The 23,709-nt window shown below is 37.7% G+C and overlaps 1 protein-coding gene across 1 annotated transcript; it reads left to right on the plus strand.

Moving 5' to 3' along the window:
- The first annotated feature begins 2,788 nt into the window (after positions 1-2,788).
- Positions 2,789-22,734, plus strand: LOC128544811 (ral guanine nucleotide dissociation stimulator-like 1). Its single transcript, XM_053515094.1, has 17 exons — positions 2,789-3,071; positions 7,288-7,577; positions 8,299-8,340; positions 8,856-9,025; positions 9,154-9,320; positions 10,090-10,320; positions 10,485-10,588; positions 10,824-10,908; positions 12,858-12,929; positions 14,094-14,180; positions 14,439-14,471; positions 15,145-15,266; positions 15,971-16,069; positions 16,162-16,285; positions 17,510-17,770; positions 20,849-20,963; positions 21,053-22,734. Exons 1-17 carry the CDS (start codon positions 3,048-3,050, stop codon positions 21,196-21,198), a joined length of 2,172 nt encoding a protein of 723 aa, XP_053371069.1. The 5' UTR covers positions 2,789-3,047; the 3' UTR covers positions 21,199-22,734.
- The last annotated feature ends 975 nt before the right edge of the window (positions 22,735-23,709 follow it).

The following is a 23,709-nucleotide window of genomic DNA, read 5'->3' on the forward strand; positions in this document are numbered from 1 at the left end:
TCTTTGCCTCACTTATTTTGGACAGGATAAGGTCCTTCAGTCTCTGTGTGAGAATGAGTGATGTGCATTCCAACTATTCTGTTTGTCAAGGCTGGGGCGGTTCTGAAGGTTTTTCCTGTGCTACAGACATGCAGCTGTACTTCAGTTATATAACGGGGTGGCCATGTGCCTACTGTACAAATGTACATGTGGAAATACATAATAGATTGTCATAAATAAAAATTGCACATCTGAATGTACAGTGTTGAGCCTTCAGTTGTTGTTTCATCAGTAATTATTTTTGTTTCCACTATTTCAAATATGATGACTAGTGTGATGAGGCCTATTGATTTTGTTTTTAAATTGGCTCTTTCCTGGTCTCTGACTTAAAAGTGATTTTTGCTATTTGAATTTCCATCCATTATACTATCTTACTAAATTAAACCACGGGACAGGAGAACATAAATTACATGGATGCTTCTACATTCAGCATCCATTAGAATAGGAAGACCTGAGTGCTTGACTATTTATGCAGTTATCCAATCATGAAATGACCGCACGATGCATAAGTTAATGTTTGAATCAAATTTCACCATGGGGAAAAGCGTGAGACTGTGCTTTTTACCCATGCCATGATTATTGGTGCCAAATGAGCCGGTTTCAGTATTTCAACTGCTAATCTAGAGACAATATCAATTAAATTTTATTTTAGAAAGCATTTTTATTCCTCAGCATGGACAGCTGATGTTCTCCAAATAAAAAGGAAAAATATTTTTAGATTTCATGTGATTTACATGATTTAACTGTACGCTGCTTTGCAAACAGGTCCTGGATCACAAGTGACATCAAAGCTCTTCTGAATAAAAAAAAAATGGCTTTCCAAATTGGTGATCAGCTGGAGATCAAGCGTGTGCAAAAGGAACTCAAGGTTCAGCTCAGGAGGGCAAAAGAGCAGTACAAGAGGAAGCTGGAGCAGAAACTGCAGAACAACAGTCTGTCTGTCTATCTATCTTTTATAAATGATTTATAAATCTACTAAACGTGTTTAAACAGATTTATATACTTTATTTACTAGAACAGAATATAATATGCTCCCACAGCACAGGATAGTACACAGAAGTTAAAAACTACTACTGATAATAAACCGTGATATTTTTACGTACCATCACAGTTTAAACTAACAGTTTAAACGTGTTTTTATTCACGTTATAAAAACAGATTTCTTGTTAACACGCCAGTTTAATATTAATCTGACAATATAAGGATTTCCTGAATAAGCTGAAATGACTGATGACCAATGGTAATGGCACTTCACCTATTTGCACTGGTAATGCATTTATTTGTATCAATGTATTTAATGTATAAAAGTAATATCACTCACAAGAAATTATGAGTTTAGATCTATGGGCAATGGAAGTATAGTTTTAGTTTAATAAATATTTAAATAATGAATTTTTTTAAAGAAAGCTGCGTTCTGCTTTCTGCAAAACATTTTGTGTAATAGTATTGGCACCCCAATTTAATAGGTAAAGTATAGTAAAAGAGCCATTAACTTGGCCATCATGTTGTTCTGAACCTGTTAACTATTAACTATTTAGTTTATGCATCCTCTACAGGGAGAATTACTTCCTCTTGCTCTGTCATTAAAAAAAATCCCATCTTCTTGTCCTCTCCACTAGTGACTGGAGTGGAAAAGGGGGCTTTAGGAGCCTGGGTAACTCGAATAAATTAGACTACAAGCAATAATGCACTAGTGGCATGAAAATGTCTTGTGACTAGTGAGCAACCTCCACACTTGTCACACATTATCTCATTATTCTTTACAGTGTGTAGGCATATGCAGTAATCTTGAAATATTTTGATCCCTTTTATTTGACACGTAGTCACGTATTTATAATTTTTTTTTTTTTTTTTTTACAATTTTGTGCCACTTCTTGTTACATATGTATTTAGTGCATTTTTTTCAAACAGTGTATTTTGTTTGGTTGATGTAATTATTACTAACCTTCATTAAGAATTTATTAAAATGTAAAAAGCAAGTACATATTTAAGCAATATTTAATATGTGCAAATAGATTATACCCAAGTTATCAATTTACATACAGCAGGAACAAAAAACACAGACATTCAGACATTTTGCAGCATTTAGGTTTGCCATTCGGGTCTGAAAATCAACAGAACTCAAGCTTTTATTTGTATCATAATGCAAAAAAATCAGTAATAGTAATTTTGAAGAAAAAAAATTATTGCATGATCCTGTAAAGATTTGTATTCTTTGAATAGGTTTTTATTTATTTTATATTATTTTTTTCTAAATAGACAACTTTTTATAATATATAAATTAAAAGTTTTTACTATATATTTTTATATATAGTATAACTTTTTTTATAATATAACTTTTATTAGTAAATTTGTTTATTATAAAGTTGTTTATTATTATTATTATTATTAATATTAATATTGACGACAACAATAATAATAAACATTAAAATACTATAACCACTTTTAAAAAGCATAAAACCATATACTCTAAGCGGCCTTAAAAGGCCCCTCCCACTGTTAATAACTGATACTGGAAGGCGCGTACTACTGTACTAAATAGTATGGAAAGAATGTTACATCCTGTCTGTACTTTGCATGCTGTGTAGTGCGGTAGTATGCTGCATTGGACGTATTCGGAACATTATATCTCTATTAGCGCCGAGGCTGGCTGTGACCAATGAGAGAGAAGGAAATTCCTCAGGCCCCGCCCCCTTGATGGCAGGTACAGTGTGTTCGCAGCGCTGATGAGTGCAGTGGCGCTACACGACGCGCTACATACCGGTTTATAAGGTCACATCTCTCGGCGGTATATTACACTCGGACAACTTTTAAATATATACCAGACTTGTTGAACATTAAAATCTCCAGGAAAATATAGCTTTAGCTCAGGTTTAATATGTCCTATGGCAGTTAGTTCTGAGCGTTGAGTAGTTTTGGAAGTGCAGAGCTACTAGGTTTACTATCATCGGAATATGAACATGGACACATTTGCACCGTAGATCTCTGCTCGGACATTGCTGTCAGAGATGGGAAAATGGGAGTTAACCATGGTAAGGTTGCATTTATTGTTGGGTTTGTTTCTAATGTACTACTGCTCTAAACAATAACTGCTATTATAATAAACATCACTGCTCTTTTTCTGTCTGATTAGGAAACACAATCTACTGCAATCAAATGAATGCTCTTGAAATAGTTCTCTCTCTTCGCACACCTGCCCTTCATATATCACTGCTGTGTGTGTGTGTGTGTGTGTGTGAGAGAGAGAGAGAGAGCAACACAAGGAGGGTACACAAAACTTTTGTGCCTTTTTTTAAGTTTGTCTTTGGGGATGAAACAGAAATTTGGGTTTGCAGATTGAACCCCAGTTTAGATTCAGTGATGAAGGGGTAGTTTGGGTTTGGGGATTGAAACTTAGTTAGAATTGGGATGAATAGGGATCGAAGGGATTTGGGGATTAAAGGGAAGTTACAGTTGGGGGACTAAGAGAGAGAGAGAGTCTGGATTAGGATAAAAGGCCATTTGGAATAGGGGATGATGTGGTAGTTTGGGTTGGGGATTAAAACTTAGTTTGTGAAGGTGAAGTAAGAGTTGAGGGATTCAGAGGCAGTTTGAACTAGAGGATAAAAGGAAACTTGGACTGAGGGATCAAGGTGAATTTAGGGTTAAGGGATTCAGAGGTAGTTTGGATTAGAAGTTGAAGGGAAGTTGGATTTGGGAAATGAAGGTGAAGTTTGGGGCATTTAGAGAAAGTTGGTGCTTGCTTAATGACCATAGAGTTAGTGTTGGACCATAGCACAGGAAAACACTAGACGGCCACGAGCACACATTAGATTTTTGCCCAGACTGAATGCATTTGTGCTAAGCACAAAATTTGCATTCATTTGAATTTTCTCTGCATATGTTCCCTAGGCTCCTGCTTGGCTTTTGTTTATCACAGCGTAGTTGTGTTCCATGTTTATTATTTGATATTATTTATTCACGTCGCCACATGATCTTTGATCCATGTTATTTCAGCTCCATAATTCTTGTAAATATTGTGTTAAATAATGTAGCCTGTGCACTTTGCATTGTGTATAAGCCTACACTATGTGCATTAAATGTTGTTTGTTATTTGACTTGCCACAAAGATCACCTGTGCTATCAATGGGTGAATCCATTAAAAAAAAAACTGCTGTTTTAATAGTGATAATGTTTCTGTGTAAATGACGCAGCATTGCTTTCTTTCTCTGTGTGTCATTGTCAAATGGTGACGCAAAGGCAATGCAAAACTGGCCCATGGTTGATTTGTCTTTAGGACATAGGTATTATGTGCCTTCGCTTGACCACTCTGTGTCTTTGTCCCTCTGGGATAAATACTGTATAAGCCATTAGTGTATATAAAAGCAGTTTGTTTTGAAATCATTGTGAATCTGTGCTTTGGCTTAAGGACCTTATTATTAGATTTAAACAGAAATGCACACAAATGTCATTTGAATGTCTTTTGAGCCACTAAAACAGCATTATCCAGTCTTACTATCCAGCTTAGCAGTATCGTATACAGTGCACAGAGATAAGGATCTAAATCATGCTACTCATTTCTCTTACTCTCTTGACTCTCTTTGCTCCTGACCATTTCTTCAGCCAAGACGGTCTGATCTTGTCTTAGACAATGACGTAAAATTGAAGACGTGTGTTTGCATACCAGCCGAAAAACTATGTTACTAGAACATGTCAGATGATCATATGATCCATGTGTCATGTGAAAGAACTGAGATTCCTAAAGTGATAGAATTCAGAAAGTTATGTAGTACTTCATGCTGCTCTTTCCATACCTGCATGCTTGAGATGGAACCTGACACTCTTGACCCTGATTGTATCAAGCAATACACCGGACTTGACCTTGCTTAGTACACTTGAATGTTCTAAGTGACGGTTGCATGTTGAGATTTAAATGGTCTATAAATGTCAATTTCAATCTTATTTATTCGTGTAGCACTTTTAAGAATATTGTCACAAAACAGCTTTACAGGAGTGGGGGTGTAGATTTACTGTAGACCCCAGTGGCATGGTGTCACCTCACATCTCCAGGGTTGGGGCTTGAATCGTGTACTCTGGTTTCCTCACGCAGTCCAAAGACTGTGCCATGTGATGTGTTGGCACCTCATCTGGGGGTGGATCCTGCCCAGTGCCCTGGAAGTTCCCTGGAATAGGCTTCAGGCCATTTTTGACCCTACGCAGAACAACAACAAAAAAACAACATAATAAAAAAAATCTAGCTTGGCAATGTTCTAAATTCAGGAAGCAAGGACAGATTTGATGTTTAGCGTTATTACATGCTTATTCTTTTGCTTCTGATGCCACCCACCATGTCCTTGTGAGGTGTTTCAGTTTTCCAGGTGTTTCTTTGAACTGTGCCAGCGTGTTTCCTAACGCTGCTCTTTTGGACTTGCTGGGTTAATTCATTTACATTAAACAAAGGACACACCTCATGCATATTCATCAGAAAGTATAATACACTCCTCTTGTCTCTGGAGCTGGGGATCAATGGGTTGCACCTGAGATTTGAGAATCAAAAGAACAGAATTTTTAAATTTTTTATATTAGAATATGTTACAATCTCACTGTCACTCTAGTGAGATAAAACATGAACGCTGTTGTTTCCTACTGTGTTAAATTACAGCAAATACCACATGATTGAACCAAGCAAGTAACATCAAAATGACCTTAACAGAGTATTATTTGACATTTACTGTACTTAATTACCTGTGCTTTATATCACTTATGTTAACCCCCTATGTATATCAGCACTTGGACCTGGTAAAATAATTTAAAGAGTTGAACCCTGAATCCACCCTCTAGTTTTACCTCTGTGTTTGTCTTATTGTTGTTTCTGTCTGTTTAGTGTGACACTAAAAGACCATAAACAGTAGTCTATAAGAGCACAAGTGCTAATTAAGAGCTTTTCTGCTGGTTACTCAGCAGAGATTCATGATTCATGTGTTGACCTGTACTGTACCATCTCTTTTGCTGACATCACTCGTTGGACCAGATCTTTGTGGGGGTTAGCGTGTGATGAGCATCTCTTTATGTGTTTGCTGTGGGTTACACTGCTCTTCTTTTAGCTGACTGCCCAGCCCTTGCTGTTGTTCCTGCAAACAAAGGAGCCCGGTAGCTGCAGGTAGCTGCAGGTTCGACTAAACAAAATGGTTGGAAACAGTTAGTTATTATGAGAGAACGGTTCTGAAACAGTTAAAAGTATTTTATTTATTTTTTTGCTGAAGGCTTCATTTACAAATGTTCATTCTAAATCTGTGCAACAGCAGTGGTGTTTTATGTGGTGTTTCAGAATTTTGTGTCTGTAATGGTCACAGAATTTTTGTTTATGTATAAGAAGGCCATTATTATCCTAATATTTGTTTATTATTCTACCTGTTTTTTATTAAAACGTCATTTATTTCATACCAGTGACAACAAACATTATATATAACATCTAATCAGGCATTCAGTCGCATTTTCAGTGATTATTATGTATATTTTCAGATTCCTGTTTCACTAAGCTTTATTTAATTTTTTAAGTTATCTTTAAGTTTCTTAGAGATATGGACAGTGCAAGTTTGTTTACAAAAAGGGCCTCTGGGAAAAAACAGGCAACTCTGGGTTCTTGGGGCACAACTCCTCAAAACCATGGGTGTGCTATTGTGTCTGAAACAGGACGTTTGTGGCGGATCCTTTGGTGCTGTGGGTTGTGGGGTGAGACCTCTGTGGATTGGACTTGTTTGTCTGATGCATTCCATGGATACTTGATTGTATTGAAATCTGGGGTATTTGGGAGCCTGATCAAAAATCTTGAAATCTTTAACTGCTAAAGCCCTGTATGTGACACGCCGTAATGGACTATGTGTTAACAGCTGTCAGGTTTTAAATATTTGCTACTTAAGCAGTTATCTTGCTAATTCCCCCATTTAAACTAGTATTAATATAAACTAATTTCTTTGCAATATTTTGCCATCCAAATTAGATTTTTCTTTTTCTTCCTAATAAGTTGTAACATATAAAAAAATATAGCATGTTTAAACAATGTCCTTACAATAAATTGTATTATGTATAAAATGTAAACAATGAAAGGAGTGGAATTATGCTTTTAAAAAACCATGATTTGAATTTTCATCCTAAAAAAAATAGTCACAGCTTCATCACTCTGTGCATGTGTGCATAGTGTCAAGATAACCTCAAATATAGGGTTTGTTCTGTTTTGTTTTGTTTATTTATTTATTTATTTATTGTAAGGATCCAGTTCAGGAGTGGGGTGAGGAGTTTGAGGATGGAGCGGTGTTCGGCATCACGCTGCGCAGGGAGCCGGTGCAGCAGTCAGAAGAGGCGGCCGAGGCCTCTCCCTGCTCTGCATATGTTCAGTACCGTACATCTAAAGTCCGGAGGCTGAAGGCAGCCACGCTGAACCGTGTGGTAGATCACCTGCTTGATCCCTGCTGCCAAGAGCAGGACTATGGGAGAATACTTCTTTCTACATACCGCACGTTTACCAGCACCACCAAACTCATCGAGCTCCTTTTCCAAAGGTGTGTGTATGTGACAGAGAGTACATGGATACTGTATGAGTGTTATTATGCGTAGGTTTAATGGTGTGCCTGGCGAACTGCGACATAATATGTGTCTGTTGGTAAGACAAATTATTGAGTGCATACAGTATGTACTTTTTGTGCATGTGTGTGTGGGTTGTTTTAGATCATTCTGTTCCACCTGGTGTACCTGCTTTTAAAAATATTATGCTTATCTCATTATTCATTACGGTATTTCACTAGTAAACTGTTGCCTTAAAACCAGACTCCATGACCGATCTCCATGGGACTGTTTACAGCTTTCATTCTGTTACAGCAAGGACATTTCCTGGTGGATTTAGGAGCCCAAAGTCGTTGTTGTGATGTTAATAACACAGTCAGGGCTTGCCTTTGCAAGATGCTGTATTTGTGTCTCAGAAGCCTTTTTTTATCTGCTTTTTACCCCAAAGCAGACACATTTCACACAGTTACTCAATTTTGCATTGGAAAAGGTTTTTGCAGGGGCAATACAGATGCCAGTTTTAAGTCTATGAATATGAATTGTATCATTCGTGTATATGTACTGTATGTATGTATCCTGTGTTTCTAAAGGCAATTGGCTAATGGCTTCATCGTACATGTGTTATGCTTTGCATAGAGTTTAAGAATCAGTTTAATCAATTGTTTATTTAATGTGTATAACTGATAACGTATATAAATGTATAACTTCTTTTTCAAACAGAGCCAGTCTTGACTCCGAACTCGACAACAAGTGCGATAAGAGGTAGGACAGTATAAAAGTGCAGGATTGCTTCTCTATAAGAAAAACTCATCTTCTTTCTGAAAAAGCGTATTCCACAATATAAAATATAGATCTGATTTTAAGAAAAGAGTTTGGAGGTCAAAGGATTGGAAAGTTATCACAGACGTTTGTATGAATTAGGGTTAAAGCTGTCCCTTGACGTGTCTTCATGGCCTTACAGGAGTTCACTCTTTTTAGTTTCTCGGTTGTGTGACAAGCTGTGTTTTTTTTTTTGTCTTTTTAATTAGAAAGGTAAAAAAAAGAAGCTGGTGAGGGAACACTTGTTTATATCTGTTTATATCAAAAGTCATAGTGGGTTGCTTTCTTGGTGTTTCACAGGATAGAATGTAGTTATATATGGATTTTTTACAGGTATATATATAAAAAAGATCACTTTCAAATTGCTACAGGATTCTGTTTGAAAGACATGTCTCAGTGATTTGCAGTCAGATTTTCTAAGCCAGTAGTGAGCATTTTTCTGTTGGTGTTGTTTTTAGCTCTCTATGGACACTACTCCAGACCTGGTTGGATGAGTTTGCTGAGGATTTCAGGGATCCTCCAATGCACTCGTCGTTGCGTGCAATGTGCCTGCAGCTGAGGCAACACACCTCTCTTTCAGCCCTGGCCAAATGCTATGAGGCGCTCCTCAAGAAATTTCAAGCAGAAGGTCAGTCATTTTTTGCAACATTGTTTCAGTGGAGTCACATACGGCAATTATTTTATAAAGAGTTTCTATAGCCCAACAAAAATATATCAGCGTACAGTAACAAGGCTGTCTCTTTTGATTTCTTACAGATGTGGTGAACAAAGATGAACATGTTGTGAATAAAGATGAAGCCGATGGAGAACAGCAGCCAGACTTTGGTCAGGGAGAGAAGGACTTAAATGAGGAAAACAATCAGGCAGACTTTATGGAGTTTTCTGTTACAGAACTCGCAGAACAGCTCACTAAACAGGATTCTGTGAGTAGTTGCATTTACATGTTAAGCATATTAACCCAATAATAGCATATTAATTAATGCTTTTGTATGCTCAATAAAACTATTCCTTCATGTATAGATTTTAATATGAATAACAGCCCTGTGATGGATTGGCATTCTCTAATAAAAAAAAAAAATGGTTACTGTGTAAAGAAATGAATTCATATCAGTCAAATTTCTGTCCAATGAATAAAGCTTTGGACTGTTTTCATACATTCTGCATTAGGCCCATGCTAACCAACTTCAGCTGCAACCAGATATAAAAGCTTCTTGACGGCATGATAGTTTATTAAGTGTACATACACCGATCAGCCATAAACATTTGCTATTAAAACTCAAAACAATAAGCCCAATATTGTGTGGGTTCACCTTGTCTCTAAACCCCCTCAGGCATGGCTCCACAAGTTCTCTTGCATCAACAACATTGATCTGCCTACCAAACCCCATACACAGCAGGCTGTGGTCCACTGGGTGTTCTGTGGTTTCCACCTTTCTGTGGTTGCCAGCATTTACTTTTACCAGACAGGCTCCCTTTTGCTCCGTACAGGCATGATCCTGTCACCAGGTTACTGGTATATAATTCATAATCAGTGTTACTCAATTCAGCTTGCAGTGAACTTGTGGCTTGTTGGTGTACAATTATGTACAGTGACATACAAAACCATTTTCCTGCTTGTCGTGGTGGGTTTTTCATTAGTTATAAATGACCTAAAGCCTTCAAACCTTTACATTTTACTGTATGATCTTGTAGGAGCTCTTTGTGAAGGTGGTCCCCTTCCAGTGTCTGGGCTGTGTGTGGTCACAGAGAGACAAGAATGAAAACCTCTCAGCCACTATTCGTGCCACCATCTCCCAGTTCAACACTATTACCAACCGCGTCATCACATCACTGCTTTGCCCCTCCATCTCTCCTTCATCCACTCTGTCATCCACTCCAAACCAGAGAGCACGAGTCATTGAGAAGTGGATACGAGTTGCACAGGTTAGAACAAAGTAGTTTGATTATTCACTTACAGTAGTAACATACCTGATTTTACTACTTCTTGATGGGAACCAAACGGTTACTACAATCCATCACAGTCCAGGAAGCAGATGCTTAAATTTCTGTTTATTTGTGTAACAGTCTTCTTTTATTCCTTCCCAAAGGAGTGCAAGCAACTAAAGAACTTCTCCTCCCTGAGGGCCATTTTGTCTGCGCTCCAGTCCAACCCGATTTACAGGCTGAGGAAGACCTGGGCTGCAGTGAGCAGGTACACATTAAACCAGCACACGCTTACAGGGTTCATTTAGCTGACCGATAAATGGATCATATAATTTGCGTAACTATGAAATAACCACTTTCCTGGAATCGGGTCTTGATTTCATTTCTCAGCAATATTTTGTAAAGCCAGTTTAGGGCCTTGGTGGAAAAAGACTTAGAGCCATTCTTAGGCAATGCTAATTCATTTAAACTATGTTGAAATCTATGGTTTTTTTTTTTTTCAGAGAAAGTGAGAGCACTTTTGAGAACCTGTGTGAAACTTTTCCAGATGAGAACTGTGTGTTGAGAAGCAGAGAAATCCTTGTGGAGGTAAGAAAACACACATACACAAGCTGTGATTGCATACTAACAGATAAAATATGTGAAATATCCTGTATCCTGTGTCCTGTAGAAAACACACCTTAAACTCATTAAAATTGTGAGTCAGGGCAGTTAACTGTAGCTTTAAATAGCAAAGATGTAGTTTTTTTCTCATGTAGAGCCACACATCCACTTTTGATTCTCATTTACACCATATTGTTATTGTAGACCCAGTCGCCACTGTTGTTTCTGGCATTCACTGTATCTACAGGTTCAGGTTGTGTTTCATTGATGTAAGGCCTGTTAAAAGGCAGAAAGTCATTAAACAGAAATGTGTCCTTACTGTAATTGAGTCATGCTAAGATTCACTGAGAAGTGAGCGGTATTCCAATAGTGCCTTTTTAAGATTTGATTAAAGCTCAGTTACAGTAAAAAAAACTTAAATTCTTTCGTACCTGCTGCTAACAGTTTGCAGACATTGTTCATTTCTCTTCCTCATTCTGTAAATAAATGTCACTTATCAATACAGAAATAGAAACAGTCTCGTAGCTACAGTTACATTATGCCGTCAGGCTGACCCATACTACTTTTTTTCTTACCTCGTCAAGTAGACATGCATGTACAGTGGGTCAAAACGTATTTAGTCAGCCACCAATTGTGTAAGTTGTCCCACTTAAAAAGATGAGCAAGGCCTGTAAGTTTTATCATAGGTATACCTCAACTATGAGAGACAAAATAAGAAAAAAATCCAGAAAATCACATTGCAGGATTTTTAAAGAATTTATTTGCAAATTATGGAAAATAAGTATTTGGTCAATAACTAAATTTCATCTCAATACTTTGTTATATACCCTTTGTTGGCAATGACAGAGGTCAAACGGTTTTCTGTAAGTCTTCACAAGGTTTTCACACACTGTTGCTAGTATTTTGGCCCATTCCTCAATGCAGATCTCCTCTAGAGCAGTGATGTTTTGGGGCTGTCGCTGGGCAACACGGACTTCAACTCCCTCCTTTACAGTAGGTATGGTGTTCTTTGGATGCAACTCAGCATTATTTCTCCTCCAAACACGAAGTTCTGTTTGGTTTTATCTGACCATATGCCATTCCCCATTCCCCCAATCATTTTCTGGATCATCCAAATGCTTTCCAGCAAACTTCAGACGGGCCTGGACATGTACTGGCTTAAGCAGGGGGACACGTCTGTTACTGCAGTATTTGAGTCCCCGGCAGCGCAGTGTGTTACTGATGGTAGCCTTTGTTACTTTGGTCCCATCTCTCTGCAGGTCATTCACTAGATCCCCTCATGTGGTTCTGAGATTTTTGCTCACAGTTCTTGTGATCTTTTTGACCGCACGGGGTGAGATCTTGTGGAGCCCCAGATCGAGGGAGATCATCAGTCGTCATGAATGTCCACCATTTTCTAATAATTGCTCCATAGTTGATTTCTTCACACCAAGCTGCTTACCTATTTCAGATTCAGTCTTCCCAGTCTGGTGCAGGTCCACAATTTTTTTTCTGGTGTCCTTTGACAGCTCTTTGGTCTTGGCCTTAGTGGAGTTTGGAGTGTGACTGTTTGAGGTTGAGAACAGGTGTCTTTTATACTGATAACGAGTTCAAACAGATGCCATTAATACAGAGGACAGAGGAGCCTCTTAAAGAAGAAGTTACAGGTCTGTGGGAGCCAGAAATCTTGCTTGTTTGTAGTGACCAAATAATTGTTAATTACTTTATTAAAAATCCTGCAATGTGATTTTCTGGATTTTTTTTCTTATTTTGTCTCTCATAGTTGAGGTATACCTATGATGAAAATTACAGGCCTCGCTCATCTTTTTAAGTGGAAAAATGTGCACAATTGGTGGCTGGCTAAATACTTTTTTGCCCCACTGTATGTGGGTGTCTGTGTGTATACAGTATGTGAGTACGTGTGTGTTATCTGATAACTGTCTATGACGTTTTAGGATGGGAGCCAGGCAACCATGGACAATATTTTACCCAAGACATCCAAGCAGTGTCCCCTGTCCAAACAGATGGTAAAGTCCTTAAATAATCATGCATGCATGACTTTCCTAACATAAAATTAAGGGAAAAGGTAACCTCAAGCCATGTAAGAGCAACATTGTAAACTTTTAGAATCCTGGATGACATTAAAGCAGATGTTTAACAGGAAAAAAATCTGTCTTCTTAGGCCTTTTAGGGACTCTGTGTTCTGAAAGAAGTAATGTGTGGTTTAACCACATCGCCCCCTCTTTCTCTTAGCCACTTTGCTGATTCATTGCATTGTTGTCCTGTTATTTGTTTTAGTTATACACTAAATGGCCACCGGTTTGTGGATACTGGACTATCACAACTGCAACAGACCCAACCTCATGCAACAAAGTTGGAAGGATACAATTGTATTTGTATCCATTGCAATCTTCATCACTTTTCTTTCCCTTGCCTGACAATGATGCCTGACTTCACTAATGCTGATGAGCAAATCTCCACAGCCATGCTCCAAAATCTACTTCAAAGACTTTCTCCAAAAGAATGGAGGCTATTATAACAGCAAAGGGGGGCTAGAACTGGAATGGGATTTTCAAAAAGCACATGGGTGTGATTAGTCAGGTTTCCACAAACTTTTGGCTCTGTAGTGCATGTTAACTGCCTGAGAACTGATACATGTTTGCCATTTACTTACACAGAAATGCAAGAAGTAATTTAACCGCCCAAAGTTTTATGACAAAACATGTGCACCATTAGATTATGATTACTCTGTTGGCTTTTCTTTATAGCAATGATTTGCCTAGGCATAGAATCAGATAATTTTTCCTAACAGATCTTTGGACAGCACAAAGAAAGCCCAGGGCCACCACGTTGTGACTATGCTGATGTTTTTCCACTTTTTTTAAACTGACCCATAAATCTATTACAAATAGAAAAGGGGATTTCAAGATTCCTATCTATTTGTCTAGGGGCTGTCAATCCTAAGACTGACCAACTATTTTTCCTCTTTGAAAATCTCTTTGAGATTTCTCTTTTTTGGAATTTTTCTAGGATTTCTAGGATTGCTTAAAGATATGTTTATTCATATGTCTGAAATGGAATATAAGGAATCAAATAATGTTTTTAATAATGAAAACAGTTTTATTGTTTGCAAACATGTGCATGCTTGTGTATTAAGGGATTGTGTTGCTAAGGCCATTTTTATCCTATAGTGCACCAACAGTGGAGTCGTGCCCTACCTGGGAACATATCTGACAGTACTCACCATGCTGGATACAGCACTGCCTGATACTGTGGAGGTAATGTCTCTGACACTACATTGATTCTTCTGAGACTGAGAAATTGGAAGCTTTTTTACTTCGGGTGGATGAACATTTTGCCTGATGGATAGGCTATTGTAAAATGTTATAATCACAAAGCATTTTTTTTTTTTTTTTAATTCTTTTTTGCATTCTCTGCTATTTAAGTAATTTTTAACTAAATTGAAACTAAATTGTGAAGTTTCATATTTTGATAATGCTCATCTATTTACTCAAGTGTCTTTTTTTTTTAAACAGCATGACTTCATAAATTTTGAGAAGCGCAGAAGGGTGAGTTTCTGGCTTTCTCTCATAATTGACTTGGGTGTTACATTGCATATGTTAAGATTACACACTTGGTGTGCTTTTAGAGATAAGACTGTTCTGAGGTCATGGAAAATCCTCCAGCAGGGGTGGGGGATACAGACAGAAGTTTTACAAGGGACGTTCATGTCACTATTGGACGTTTGGTTGTGCAGAACCCAGTTATGAGAGTACAAACTACTTTCATTTCTCAGTATAATCCCTGCTACACTATAACACTTAGCCCAGTGGTCCACTAGTACTTGGATACCATCAGTAAAGAGATTTTTCTTAGTACATTAGAGCCATTATCGGACTGCTAGCTTCACGCTGGCCTCCCAGGAACTCGTTTAATGGCACAAAACCAAGCCATTTCCACATATTGGAGGAATGTACAGTGGATGTGGAAATAATAATAAAGTCTTTGTTATAATGTAATGTTTTATTAAAGAACCATATCAGTCAGTGGTTTTGCTGGACTATAATAGAAATAACATTTTTAAATTTTTGCTGACAAATTTAACCGCTGTCTTGTTTATACTGGCATACTCCACTTATATTAAAGCTCTAGGGAGGTTTCCAGCTTGGCTGTTGTTTGTGGAAGCAAGATGTTACCTTGATCCTACGTGTTCCTCACCAATGCCTTGTATTTTTTTTGCAGGAGTATGAGATTTTGTCTCAGATCCGTCAGCTCCAGGCGTCCTGCTCTCAGTACACTTTACCAGACCATCCCCAGATTGCGAACTGGTTACAATCTCACAGGCTGCTCACGGATCAGGAAAGGTTAGACTTCATGTCCCTGCAGAAGGTTTTTTTATATATATTTTATGCTTCCTGGTTAAATAGTTGGAGCCTCAGAGCACACACACTCACATACACAAAGTAACTGACATTAAAACATTTAACGTATCCTACAGTATGTTTTTCTTCAGTTGTCTTTTCTTTTTATAGTCATAGCCAGATAATTTAGGTCTTTTAAACATGATGATAATGCTTTGTTTACTTAACCTCACATTGGTATCACCTACCCAGACAACCACTGGCTCATGAGAGTTGGGGCAGGAGCCCAGGGAGGGAAAGTCTACTGTTATTGGTTACTCAATTTCTATTTTACTGACATTGCCGATGTTCTGCCTCAGGCAGTTGCCTAGTTCTCCTGTGTGGACATGTCTGTGCTAGTTCTAGGGAGGATATTTGGCATTGCTCCCACTCGTGCTTAGAACCAGCCATTCTGGTGCTCAAACCAGCTCATAAGACCAACAACCATGTCAGGGTTAACACTGATATTCACTGTCAACATTTATATATACTGTATATACTTGCATACAACTGTAACTTCTGCCAAATAATTGCCTTATTGGATAATTGCACATGATAATTCTGGCTCATCCACTAGGGTGTACAAGTGTTCCCAATAAAGTGGTCAATAAGTATATTGTAAAATAGAAGTTTCATAAAAGTTATTATTCCCATATATATGTCCTCAGTGATGAATTGTCAAGACAGCTGGAGCCTCCACTTGACAACTGTTCACCATCCAGCAGTACTGCCTCGAATCAGCGTTCACTCACCAAAATGATTACTTCGTGCGTATGGACAATTAAAAATTATGTTTTCTGATTTATGCAACAGCAAGACATGTTACGCCATCTCATACCTTCTTCATACGTGTATGCAGCCTTCTGAATGTGACGGAGAGCACCAAAAAGAATGCCGACCAGATAAGTGTCTCATCTTCCGGATCCAGCAGTTCTGAAATGGAGGATCTCTCAACAAATCAGTCATCTCCTACTGAATCACAGGTACTCAAAAAACATCCTTCCCTGTGCATCACTGTACATTTTCTATTGTATTTAACTGTAAGGCAGAGATCATAGTTTTAGTCCAGCATAGTTTGTCTATTTCCTTGCTGTTACACTAGAAAACTTGGTCAAAAGGTATATGTTTGAGGAGGAAATTCAACAGTGCTTTGGCCCTCCTGGACTGAAGTAGTGAAATCTTTTCTTTAATAAATCATTCACTAAAAACTAAATAAGTGATCATCTTAGATAAATAATTAGAGTGTACCACACACCTGTGTTATACTCCTCATATTTAAACATTGATTATAATGTCAGCTTGACAACCTAACGGGGCTTGACTATGGAATGTCCTTCATTTTATATTAGCTTGGATTCTTGCACTTGACTAAAGGGCTTTTTTTCATAGTCAACAGCGCCTGAGTAAAGCACAGTTGTCTAAGTACGTCAGCCGTCACACTTCCTTTCATCTTCTTTCTAAAGCACACACAGATACTGCACTTGAGCCCCATTCAGTGAAACACACCGAAAGTTGCCACAGTAGATCTCAACCTTTTAATTATAGCCACAAATTTACCACAATGCCATAGTCGGCAAGGTCAAAAGGTAAAAAAAAATAAATTATAATATCAGTTCTAATGAAGGAATTTCACCTGTCATAGTTTTTTCAAATACTTAATGATACAAATCTACTAATTAGAATGTACAAATTGCTGAAAGGGTTGTACAGGAATTTCAACCTAGTTCAAAAATGAAGATTTCATTATTACAATAGATTATTGTCAGATTGTTTATACTGTATATCATGTAGAAAGATTTCTTTTTTTTGCAGTTGTAATCTTCCACCACTTTTTTGGGGCAAAATTAGTTGTTATAAACATGTTAATTATATGCAGGTGAAGGTATATAGACTATATATCAAACTAGAGACTAAAGCTATAAAAAAGACTTGTGAATGAAAGACTTGCCATGAAGAAATATTAAGAAAGTTAATTGCCAGGCAGTGCTTTTTAACTCCAAAGTCTTGAATTCTTCAAAATCGCAGCACATTTGTTTTTTATCTGCAAAAATAAAATAAAACTCAAGTGCATCAAGTGCCACTTGCAGCCTTTGATATTGAAAGCTAAATGAACAGAGTACGGTATGATAAAACTTTTAGATTATTCTGAAGCAAAACTGTATAATTTAGCTAACATGTCATATCACATTTCTACTTTCTCCCTTTAGTCACTTTCTAGCTCCTGCCAAAACATGGCTGAAATCATTTCTTCTCCTTCACCTACGGGCTCTTCTGGCTCCTCCACCAGCTCTCACAGCGATCTCATATTCACTCTACCGTCCACTTCATCAGCTCCGCACAAGCCTGGCCATAAGCGCTCAGTCTCCACCTCTGCACTGCCCCTGTACAACAGGCAGGTGGCTGACTCCTGCATCATCAGGATCAGCGTAGAGAGCAGTAACAATGGCAACATGTACAAAAGCATTCTGGTGAGTACTGAGAAGCCTGAAATGAACAGGTTTCATACTAAGCACATGATGAGCCGTAACATTAGAACCATTTTAATTAAAACCACTTTGGTTTTGAGTTCCTCTTGTGCTACCGGGCTGTGATGATGTGTCTTGTGGGATGGGGCATCCGGTGCTTGGTCAAATTGGTATTTCTGGAGTCTGCACTGGGTGCACTGGGTGTTCTGGTGCCTTTCTGTCATGGCAAGCATTGACTTTTTTGGTGATCTGTGCTGCATTGGCTTTTTTGGGGGATGGGACTGGACGGGCTGGCCTTTGGTCTCAGAGGGTGTGGGTGAGTCTTGGGAGCCTGTGATACTCTCACCAGTTTTGTGGTGTTTTCAGTTTTGTTGGTGTTCGCTGTTTTTCTGTTTATCCAGTAATAGCATTGTGCAATGGTAGTTCCGGGGGCTAAGGCACTGAGTTACTGATCGGAAGGTCAGCAGGTCAAGCCTCAGCTCCACCAGGCTACCGTTGTTGGGCTTTTGAGCAAGGCACTTAACCCTATCTGCTCCGGAGTGCTGTATCATGGCTGATCCTGCACTCTGACCCCAGTTATGCTGGGATATGCGGAGAAGGAATTTCACTGTGCATTAATGTATGTGTGACAAATAAATGCTCAACTTAGTGGAAAGTGGAATGTGTAGATGTTCTCTATTTTTACCTGCATTTGATCTTTTGTCAAGAAATGGGTATTGTTTTTACATACATTTTGCCAGTGCTGCTTTAACATGACATCAATCAAAGTTAGCAGTTAAGGGAATAAAGAGAAAAAGGGACTGTAACTGGGCAAACTGAACTAGAAATCCTGACTGCATATAATGGATGTGTCTTTGATTGAAAAAAAAAATTGAGGATAAATACAATCATGGTAAAAACGAAACAATTTACATTAACACTGGTTCTGAAGCTGCATCAAGCTTCCTTTTTAACTACATCCACATTTACCTTCTGAACTATTTATCAACTGCAGAATGATGGAGTCTTTTGAAGATTTTGAAAATAAATTCATATTAGTAGATTCATGAGGTAGAATTACAATTCTATTAGACTGATATTTTAGAAAGCATTTGACTTCATATAAAATGTTTTGCGTAAATACAAACGTCAATATACAACATACTTTGTAGAACAACGTAGCCTCCCAGCTACCCCTGTGTAAGCTCTTTGTAAATTTCAAATTTTAAATATTTGGTGTAGTTTGCCTTTTACTTTGGCAGCTGTCAGTAAAATAGAGGGTTAAATCCGATGTGCCATACACTCTGTAAACTAAAAAAAGAAATCAATCAGGATGGACTACCAACATCCACCCAACCAGAACAAGACACATGGGCAGGACATGACATGGATGAAACTATAAAACGATTGATTGAACTTTTGTAGATTTGTAGATTGTAGATTTTAAAACACCAAGCTTCAGGAAACTCCCAAGATGACTGACACATTTAACTTGTTTAGACAAAGTGTGCTTTCTACCTAGACTTTGACTCATTCCAAAAGTCAAACGTTTTTCAAACCACTCCTATGTAGTTTTTGTCTGTGTGTTTGTTTTATTGTCCTGTTGGAACATGTTTCTGCTTTAAATGCAACTAATTGGCTGCTTGGTTCTTCTTAGCAATTTGATTACACATACCTTCTAGTTGCTTCTACTAAAAAACAAATCTGAACATATGTTGCTACCTGGTTGTATTTATAAGTGCTGTTGAAGTTACACCGGGACTTTTGATTGTGCTGAATAATAGAACACAGTAACAAGAATACAAACCATAAACTTAAATTTTTTTATATAATCCCCTGCAACACCAAGTTACGTACCCCAGCATTTCACTAATGCTTGGATACTATCAAGGTAGAAAGTTTTCTCAGTATGCTGGAGTCAGTATCAGATAGCCTGCTTCATGTCAGGCTATGCCTCCCAGGAACTCCTTTAATAGCTCAAACTTGTGGAAATGGGTGGAAATGGCTCTGAGCGAGATCAGGACTCTATAGGAGAGATATGGCAATAACTCCCAGGAATGTTTCCTGTAATACTGTATGCATGCAGTGTTTGTGAATGATTGTGTGTACAGTTCCCACATATTGATACATCTCTTCTGCATGATTGCAACAAGTTATGCATCAATTTTCAAAGATCAAACATTCCACTCAATAAACGTTCACGAGAGCAATTGCAGTGGGCTCCGAGCCACTACGGCCGTAATCATAGTTTGTGGACGTATGGCCTTCTTCGCAATAATCAAATGTTTTACCCTGCCTATGAGCCTTATCACTGTACTATACTTAAAATGTTAATGGGTTTTATGCCTACAGTACCATCATGAGACATTTTAGTCCCGGTTTGTCTTTAATGCCACTTGTAGTTTTTGCCAGAGGTTATGCTTCGGCTTTAGACCAAATAGCTCAATAATTTTTCCATGGCTTCTCAGATGTGGCTTTTCTCTGGCCACTCTCCTATGTAGATAGGATATCGTTGAGGTCATCATGGGTTTTCCTTTTTTTCAGCCAGTAAGCTCTCTCTGTAAGCTGCGTCTCTGACAACTTCCCTTTTTAATTTCTAGCATTCAGTTTGGCCTGATCGTGGTAGTGTCTCGGTCGGATTTTATTCATGTTATGATGGATTTCCAGACGACGTGAGGCATTCTCCACCTTTTTTTCTTTCTACTTGTATTTCTGTAGTCAAAAGACAAAAAAATGGGGTGTGTGGTTTTTGAGGGCTGAATGCATTCTGGAAGCACTGTAGTTTGGTGCCTTGTTAGTTTGTTTTGTTATAATCCTATTTTTCTCTTAAATTAGTGTACATACTGTAAGCACTCAATTTTAATAATAAGCAACTCCTTTTTTTTGTTATGAGTGTTTCAGATAATGTAACTTTATATTGTATTTTTGATACTTTGTGAAAGTACCAGTTATCTTTAAATAACGAGTAGCATCTTTTTTTCTGTTTCTGTTATTAACACAGCCAGTAAGCACAAAAAAAACTCTATAGTGAAATAATTAAAAATTACATTAGAAAAATACCAACTAATTCTAACTAATCGTGATGGCTTTGTTGTTTTATAGCTGACTAGTCAGGAAAAAACAGCCCAGGTGATTGAGAGGGCCCTGCAGAAACACAACATGGAGAACGCCAGTGACCATGACTTCAGTCTCATCCAGATGTTGCCTCAAGGCAAAGGTGAGTGAAATGAATGTTCAAAGTTTCCAAAAACCTACTACTAAAGTTCGTATTTTGTAATCATTATTTCTAATGGTTTGTATTTGCAGAGCTTATCATTCCAGATAAAGCCAACGTCTTCTATGCGATGTCAACTTCGGCCAACTATGACTTTGTTTTACGCCGTTGTCCAAAAGGCCAGCGGAAACAACTCGCACGCTCCGCATCAATGTCAGCAGGACGGTCTACGAAATGACAGAACTCAAGAAAACTCGTGATGAGAAGAGGTCGAATTTGCTGGGAAATCTGTAGTATAGTAACGTCCTAGTTTAGTTACTAGTATAGTAACGTCCCTGAAATTGTTATGATTTAATTTTTTATATACAAAATGTACATAGAATATATGTATATAGTCAAACATTTATACTTATTTAATGGTAGCTATTTGCTACATGACACATATTTTTCTAATAATGCTAATAAGGTAATAACTGCTCACGTTAAACTTACCCGGGGAGTTGAGGCAAAACATGTTTCTAATCTGCCAGTGATACAATGAAAGTGTAGAGGCTTAACATTTATATTAATATAAGTCTACAGTGGTTTATTGTGTGTACCGGGTTGTAGCAGTAAGGTTTCTGATCCCACATGTTGGCTCTGTCTTTCTGAATTTGAGATAAAATCACAGGCTAGAGAATGACTGCGTAAAATGCAGCTCACACACACACACATGCGCACAGACACACATACGCACAGATCACATGGCCTGAGTTTTGCTGTCAGTTTCTGTTATTTTGAGCGTTACTATCCTCGTTGCATTCTTTGCATACCAAATTACGTAATCAAGTGCTTCATCATGCTGTAGAATTTATGGACTTTAAAGTATCTCTTTAGGTATGGAACTGGAATTCATTTCTATTTCACTGAAGCTCATTCATACTTCATTTTGCGGTTACATGTCCTTTACTGCAAATGAGGCTTTGTATGTATCATATGTATACAATACATTAACATTTAATGTCATTGGCAATGTTTATTCCAATAAGTTGCCCTTAACATATTTGTAGAACAACTTGCCATTTCCATAATCATATTCTATAAGCAGAGACGTTTCAGCAAGTTAATACTTCATATCTTGAGAAAACATGATCAAAGTAAGATGTCCTGTCTGCCTTTAAAGCGGATATAGTAAAGAACAAAGACGCTTATTAAGATCCAATGTTCCTTTTCCACAACACAGCGCCATAGTATTATCGATTGGGTGGCTACTTTTGTGTGTGTGTGTGTGTGTGTGTGTGTGTGTGTGTGTGTAAGATAAAGTTACAGCACTGACAGGCACAGTGGCATTCCACCATCCCATTGTAAAAGTGATAGAGGTCTAATCAGTAGTTTCTGTTCATTTTACCAACTCCACCGAAATGTCTTGCACTTTCCTCCTCTTGTTCCTGACTGAGGCTTTGGAGAAAATCTGCTACTGTTACTGATGTCTATTTATTCTTTAGTGCTTTAACCTCTTGAGACATGGGCTTTACTGTTGTGTACATTGTAACTTATTCCCACTGTTACTCTTTGTTAGAACCTGATAACAATGAACCAAAACAATGTCATCAAAGAGGAAGAATTATACCTAACTCTCCTCATATGGGGATCATACAGAGATACACAATGATCAGCCAGAACATTACCATGGTATACTCCTTCCTGAGCCTTAGGTCTCCTGGGATAGGTTTCAGTCTGCCTGTAATCCTGTACAGGATAAGAGGTATAGAAGATGAATGAATAAATTAAAGAGTGAATGAATGAATGCCACAGCCTCCAAATTTTCTAGATACTAATCCGACCAAGCACATCAAGTAAGACATATTTGGGTCTCAAGAGGTTAAAATCACACATTGGATTTCTGTGCAATTATTATAGGAGAGATACAGTATATGTTCTTGTTCCTAACCACACATATTATTTGATTCTGCTGTTTAAAGTAGATTTGTTTCTCTGAGATAATGTGTAGTATCTAATTAGTTACTCTTAGTAGCATCAGAAGCAGACTTTGAGTTTAGTAACAGATTTGGAAAAATAATCATTACACTGATCATTACTGTATTATAGTGTACTGTATTTTTGACTTATCTCAGTTTGCAATCCATTGCATTTCATTGGCTTATTGTACATACTGCTTCTGCTTATCCAGTACATGTAGCACTTCTTTAAAGAATAAAATGAACATAAAATGTTTGGGTATGCTTATGCTTATTATTATTATTATTATTATTATTATTATTATTACTGTAATTTTAATATAGTATTCACTTCCACAGATGATCTGGAGATGTTTGACTAATATGTTTAGGTAAATTGAAGTACAAAAGGGTCTTTAAATGATGATTGTACTATAACATTGTCATGAAAAACATGTCGCATACATGATAACATGAGTCAATGAATGTAAAGCCACATAATATAAATTCAGGCAACGTTTGTTGGGGGTGAGGGTCTGAATTTGTAGCTACTGAGCGGGCAATAAGGTCCTAACTGTTGGAGCTAGATATAAAAATGAAAAACATGGATTTCCATAAAACCACACTAAGCCAGACCACAATCATTTCCCCTACCGAATCCAAACCTAAAATGAACCAAGACAGATCCAATTTCTGTCACTGCTTTAAATCAGAGCTTTTTAAATACCTGAACTTGGCGATTTGGTGGATAAGATTGCGATGAGCAAAAAAGATAAGAACAAGCCAGAAGTAAGGCGGCTTTTTCTGTATAT

This window comes from Clarias gariepinus, chromosome 16 (assembly GCF_024256425.1).
Source record: "Clarias gariepinus isolate MV-2021 ecotype Netherlands chromosome 16, CGAR_prim_01v2, whole genome shotgun sequence".
Classification (NCBI taxonomy): Eukaryota; Metazoa; Chordata; class Actinopteri; order Siluriformes; family Clariidae; genus Clarias; species Clarias gariepinus.